The sequence below is a fragment of the Corvus brachyrhynchos genome, unplaced genomic scaffold, assembly GCF_000691975.1.
Source record: "Corvus brachyrhynchos isolate BGI_N302 unplaced genomic scaffold, ASM69197v1 scaffold31, whole genome shotgun sequence".
In the NCBI taxonomy this organism is placed as follows: domain Eukaryota; kingdom Metazoa; phylum Chordata; class Aves; order Passeriformes; family Corvidae; genus Corvus; species Corvus brachyrhynchos.
In genome coordinates, this window is record NW_008236196.1 from 2,026,098 (window position 1) to 2,032,961 (window position 6,864).

General features: G+C 39.5%; 1 protein-coding gene across 1 annotated transcript in view; it reads right to left on the reverse strand.

Moving 5' to 3' along the window:
* The window catches only part of EFCAB2 (EF-hand calcium binding domain 2), a 20,095-nt gene that overhangs the window by 1,503 nt on the left and 11,728 nt on the right, over positions 1-6,864 (reverse strand). The window contains exons 3-6 of the mRNA XM_008640261.2: positions 6,103-6,175; positions 2,046-2,125; positions 344-386; positions 177-243 (exon numbers count right to left, since the gene is read on the reverse strand). Coding sequence (XP_008638483.1) covers positions 177-243; positions 344-386; positions 2,046-2,125; positions 6,103-6,175 — 263 coding nt within the window. The remainder of the gene's footprint in view (positions 1-176; positions 244-343; positions 387-2,045; positions 2,126-6,102; positions 6,176-6,864) is intronic.

Consider the following 6,864-nt stretch of genomic DNA (forward strand, 5'->3'; position numbering starts at 1 on the left):
CCCTGCATCATTGACCAGTGAAATGTCCTAGTCTGCAGCCACTCATCACAACAACAGCACTGTTTGAAGACAATGTATCTACTCCCACAGGTTTTGGCATGCAGGGTAAGGACCTCAATGTACATATACATGTAATGTTTTTTACTTAAATATTGATATTACCGAAGTCATGTTACCTTCTTCAGTCAAATGTTTGATCAGGTCCTCTTTGGTAATATATCCACATTTATTCTCATCCAAAGCCTTTAAAGGAGAAGAATAAAAGTTGTGGTTTTAAGCTTATTGTATCAAAAAGCAGCAAATTCTTCCCAGCAATTAAGTACTTGAATATTTAGTTACAGACCTCAAATGCATGTAGAATAACATCTTCTGGAATAGGCCAGAATCTGAAACCATGGAATCGGAAAAGTTAAGTTACTGTTTGCTAGTGCTCTGAAAAAACTAAATACGAGTACTAGAGGAAAAGGAAAGCTTGTTTTCTATGAGAATTTACTACGTTTTGTCTATCAAACATTTAATTGCAGCCTAGCCTTTTGGAACTGTCCATACATTTAACTCTTACATCTTTTATTGTACTACTGTTTAATTTCTCACTATTGTTTAATTTCTCTTGTGCTGAGGAGCCAGATGAATGGCTTCTGCATGTCTGGGCTGGCTGGGTGGGTTAGTAGGAATCAGCAACAGATGAATCATTCTACATAGCCAATGCACTGAACAGAAGTGGACAAACCAAGGAAACAAAGTTTTGTCCAGGTAGGCTGGTAGCTAGGCAACAGATCACCTAGTGTGACTTGGGCAGTCTAATGAGCTGATGATGAGCAAAGGAGGCTGGTGGCTATGAAAGAAAAGGTCTGTCTAACAATTTCAGAGAGAGGGGAGAACTGGGCACTTGTGTGCATGCATATGCATGATTGATTTTGGAGCTGGAAAGGAAGCTCAGTGCAGCAATGGAGAGCTTCCATATCCCAGCAGGCTCTCACTAAACCCCCAGAATACTAAAGAGAGGGAGCTGAATCCAGAGAGGTTCAAACTGCTCGATTGCTTTGTCTGGACCCGCCTCAGTCTTTAACAACCTAAAAATCAAATGTGCTAAGAAGAAGCCTTGGATTTTGTGATCCAAATCTCAAGTGCCCTTGCATAAGTGAACTATGGACACAGTGCCCCAAAAGATAAAGTGGGTCTTGACAAGCCTGCGCTAGCCTGGGGAAAGTGTGGGGCAATTATTTTTGTGTGTGTATGTGTATATGCGTGTATGTTTGCATGAAGGGGGTGTGGAGAAGGAGGAAGAGAGCCCAGAGCAGCATGGCATCATTGTGTGAAAGGGTGAACATCAGTGTGGAGCCACAGATACTCCATGCGTAGAACACCCTCCTACCAAAGGCCCTCTGTGTGCAAAATAATTTCTCAGGGTTGGACAAGATTGAGTTTCTCAAAAGCCTTGACTACCATCTTTAAAATGAAAGATAAACTCCGTGTCAGTAACCTTGCTTTAGTGCAAAATGTCAAAATAGCACAAGTTCCTGTTTTCATGAAAAGACTTCTATGCACCTTTGTAACCACTTTTAGATCAGCAGTCTTTTAGAGTGTTAATTGTATATGTTCAGCTGTACCTGCCACTCACTTTGAGACACAAATATGAAGCTGGTTTACACAACCTATTTAGAATACACTATAACACTCTGTGCTTCTCAGTAACTGTAACTCATATGTTCAGAGAAAGCAATAGTTATGACCTTAATTTGCACACCAAATATTTCGGAGATATACAAAGCACGTTGAACAGCAATTCCAATTCCCATTAAAAATACAAAAGCTACATATTATCACAATTATGATTACAAGCTGGTATTATTTATATCATCATAATTTAATGTAGATGAACTAATTTTGTAACAAAATCTATCTAGTTAATGTAAACTGAGTTTAAATGGTAAAGAAGATCTGTACTCCTTCCAGGTACGTAAAATTCCTGTAGATATGTTTATTCAGAATCAACCCGTCAATCTGGAATAAAACACAGACACATAAAATTCACTTTCCATTACCTTCTCTCAAGTAGCACTTTTGTCATCACTGGAAGAAATTGTTCCAGATGAACGAATCCACCCGGTTCTTCTACTTCTATCTAAAAATAAAACTTAAGTGTGGCAGGGTATATGACTCATTAGCAAACTAATCCGAAAAATAGAAAATTGGGGTGATCCCTCCATTAAAATTACAGCGTTAGGCTTTGAATATTTGTATCAGGTCTTTAATATCACATGGTACCATAAAATATCCCAGGGAAATACAGGCCTGCTATTATAGACACTTCCAACAACTCAATATTGCCCTCTTGTGCTTCAAAATCATTCGTGCAAAGGAACCAGACACCGAGTAACTGATCTTACCTCCCACAATAACTCAGCAGAGGTTTAAACATTCAGGCTGAAATCATACTAGTACAGTTTATCAGGGTCTGGAGCATTCCCAAGCAGTGTAATGTGACTACCCGTTACAGCAAACCATGAGCACGTCCCCTTGGCATGATTTTGAACTGTGCCACCCAACATTCTCCCCAGCAGATGCTGGCTTGGACCATAAGGACTTTTCCCCAGCAGGATGCTTGGTGCAGCCACCCTGCGTAAAACAGTTACCAGGGTGGGCATGAACTGCTCTGCGCCAGCTGGCTTCAACACCTAAGGATGTTTCTGGGCATATTTCATTGGCTAGCTTGGATATAGCTCCAGTCAAGTACACCTTAATGATGGAATTTGTTGCTTTCATGTTTCATAGTCAAAGAGAGTTGTCAGGGGAAGGACCAGAGAGGCAAGCAGACTGAGTCAGGGCAGACCAAAACAGTCATAAGGCAGCCTATAAAATGCTACCCAAAAAAAGCTTCCTTTTGCATCCCAAATAAATTAACAAATTAGTCCCAAAACACTGGGGACTTCTAGCAGCATTCTCACTGCATTCCTGTACTTCCACAGGAGATAAGCAACATGGTAAAAACTGCTCTCTCTCATTGGGGTGCATCTCTTCCCTGAAATTTTCAAGTTTTGCTCCCAAAAGGAGCCCTGTTAATGGAGCTAGCCTGCTCCTTTCTGTGTTGAAACTGGATACATGCCTTGAGGTCTCACATGGCAGCAGCGACACCTTGCTAGGCCCCTGAGACACAGCCCAGATTGAAAGAAAAGTCAAACAGGCACTGATTTGAAATCTTCTAACTGAGTCAGGAAAAACTTAGTAAGGAATATTCCTCCTGGGAGCTGGGGCAGAGCTGGGGCAGTTCCTGATACATCCAGTTGCTTAAATGGAAAGCTGCAACTGCTGCTGCATGCTCTTTTCCAGTGTTCTAGAAGGGGTTTGGGCACTAAGACAAGACAGCCATTACATCTTTCTCCTTTAGACTGGAAACGGGCTTGAGAAAACACATTTTTCCGTTCTGTTTGGTGAGCCTAGCAGAAGGGATCTTTAGCAAGGAAATGAAGATGTTGAGTGCTTCATTCTAAACTAAATGGAACCTTTTACCATTACAGAATCACTTGTTTTACTGCTTGCTTGATTGAAAAGATGTAACAAAATACGTGGCAAAACCTAGTCCTGGGTGATCAGCAACCTCAGCTTCCTCTGATGTGGAACAAACAGCTTCCATTTCAGAGTCTCTATAGATCCAGCAACATCCTGAGCAGTTAAAATTAATCCCATTTCTAACACTTCTTACTCCTCCTCGTGCTCACTCCTGTTCTACACCTCATTTCTCACTGATGTTTTTTCTTCTGTATTTCCTCCTCTTTTCACAATAACAGTATTTGCTTGTTCAAACTCTGTGAGGTTTGCCCTATTTCTTTCCTTTGGGTACATCCATAGCTCCCATAACAATTGTATTGTAGCACCTATTATGTTTTGTATCTCTGTTTTCCCAGCCATTACACCGGGGTACTTGAAACACAAAGAAACAACATCTTCCAGAGTTACCAGGCAGAGCACTGTACCGAATTCCAGGCATTGTAGCAACCCTTGAATTAGCTTTCACCATCTCTACATTTAGCTTTTAATCTTAACTTTGTAAGTAGGCCTAAAGATATGATATTAAGTAAAGAACTGAGTATAAGGCAGTATAAGAAACATTATATGATAATTTATAGAGCTACCATTATTACATGAATGCTGATTTTGCAGATATGAATAACACGATGGCAGCATATGCTAGTTTAGCAATAAGGCTAATAGGAAGATGATATGAGAGAGAGAGACAAGTAGTGAGAAACAGAAATGAATCACAGCTCACAATGGGCAATACTGGGGAAATAGCTTGGTTACAACTGGCTAACAGATACAATTTTTACCTTCTCTAGATCAAGATAAAATGGTATTACCACAGCCAATTATAGTGGCATCTTACATAAATTAAGATATGTTTGTGATTATCATAATATATGAAGGGTTCCACAAGAAGACAGTGTTCTTCTGGTACTAAACCTATGCCAAAGTTTAATTTACAGGCACTATGAAACATTCTTTGCTATTTATTTTCCAGTGCAGTGTTCTTTAAGGTTAACCATTACTCTTTCTTCTTGCAGTATTTATACTCTAATATTCTTACAATCAACATTTTCATACATGTTACACTGTCGTATCTCAAGAATCTTCTGCCTCATGGCTATATTGCATTGTACTTTTTATGTATTACTTATCTCAAATTTTCAGTAATTTTGAAAATTGAAAAAAAAAAGGCCAATCTCTTCCAGAGGAAGAGGCAGGCCTTAAATTCTCCTGGTTCCCCTGAACTTGAAAGGGGTTTTCAAGGCATCCCCTTTTCACAAATCTGTATCTTCAGTGAGTTGCACTGTTCATTTGCTGTAAAGAAAAGTCACTGTGGGACACTAAAAGTATCTATATTAAGCACCATAATTTCTCTTTCCATTTTGTCTTGTTTGTCAGTGTGATCTGGGACAATCTGGTTCTGAAAGTACAGAACCAGAGCAGACAGATTGCAGTATCATGTTAAAAGAGCTTTCTCCTCTGATGGTTCTTTGCACTTCTTCATCTGAAGCAGCTGCATCATTTTCACAAGACTTAGTACAAGATTTCTCACACTAAATTCTGATCTACAAGAGACCAGACGAGCCTAGTGAGGGGAGACTACTACTGCAACTATCCAAATTTTTGTTGGTGCAAGAAGAAAACAGTAGGAGACATCAATTCCCAGTATCCTGACCTACACATGAAAAGGAGAAAAAACCTTATCCACCTCTCAGCTCCAGCACTGTCCACTTCTTAAAGCAGCATGGCCATTTGCAAAAAGAACATGAAGTCTTTTTCCTACTTCTTTGTCCCATTTATTAACCAACCATGCCAAGGCACCAGCACACCACTTTTCTATTACAAGCGTGATGTAAGGAGACAAAAATTAGTGTAGGAAAAGACTGTGGAGAAATGTGATTAATTTCCTTACCTTACCACTGCCTATCACTGGGAGAATGGGAGGACCACTAGGTCTTGTGAGGTTTTATGTCCTGAAGCCTGATTTAAAAGCTTAAGAAATCAAGTAAGAAAAGATTCTTACCTATAACTGAGAAATCTCAAGACTGAGAGAGACTTCATGAAGGACAGAACGTTGAAAGGTCTGGATATAAGATAGCAATAACAGGAGAGAGTTCAAAAAATGGCAGGCCTTCTCTCTGGGTATTTTTGGAATGTGATGTATAATTTTAGCACCTGCTCAAGAACTAATTCTTATTACCTAACCCTACAATGTGTTCCCATGGCATGTCCAGAAGAGTGAGATGGTTAGAGTTTGGATATCCTAATCTGACTGAGGTTTAGGACATTCTTTTTCATCAGTCAAAACCAATTTTTCCTCCATTTTCTATAAATGCCCCTCCACCTTGGCACAGTGCCACAGTGACCCTTCGGGGTAAAAGAGAGTCAAAGACTCCTCATTTTAACCCATCAACGTTGTTACCTCATCAGCCTGCAAGACTGTCTGTCTGCCAGAAACACTTCCATGACACTTCCAACATGTGGGAAAAGAGCTTAGGTTTCCCACTCAGCAAGGCAGAAGGAGCAAAACTGTGCGAGTTGAAGACTGAAAAAAGTACAACAGATCTAAACATTTACCTGTGCAAGCAATTCCTGTACTTCTGCCTCATTTGGGAAGCAACCCAGTGACCTGACAATGCAACCAATCTCTCTGAAAGAAAAGGAGAAGAGAGAGAAGAGAAGAGAAGAGAAGAGAAGAGAAGAGAAGAGAAGAGAAGAGAAGAGAAGAGAAGAGAAGAGAAGAGAAGAGAAGAGAAGAGAAGAGAAGAGAAGAGAAGAGAAGAGAAGAGAAGAGAAGAGAAGAGAAGAAAGAAAACAACTTTGTTAATAAATCTGCAATACAAGACTGTCCATGGAGAATCCAGATACCAGTTCAGAGCTTGCACATAGGAGTGCACACATACAAGCACACAAGCAAATCTATGTGGGCTTTTAAGATGATGTCTCAGTAAGCAATGTTTATTTTATCAGACATTAAATATTCCGAAGGTCCTTGAAATTGTTCTTGCAATTTTCCCCAAAAATTCTTTACTATTGTGTTGCAGTGTACTGTGTGCAAGTTACTTTTCCACTGCTGTTCTCTAATTGTTATGCTTATTTTCAGTAAAGTCTATATTTATAAAGTTAATAAATCACTTAGAAATCAAGTGAGATGCAATGTAACAAATAAAATATATGCTTATATTAAATGCTATAAAGATACAAATTCTAACTGCATTAAAGAACAATTACAAAAGGTCAGGAAGAAGGCAGCCCTGCTATGTCCATGCTGTGCTCTGAAAGAGTCAAACAGAGCAACAACGTGGCTTATCACCACTCTGTTTATGCTGTAAAAATCTT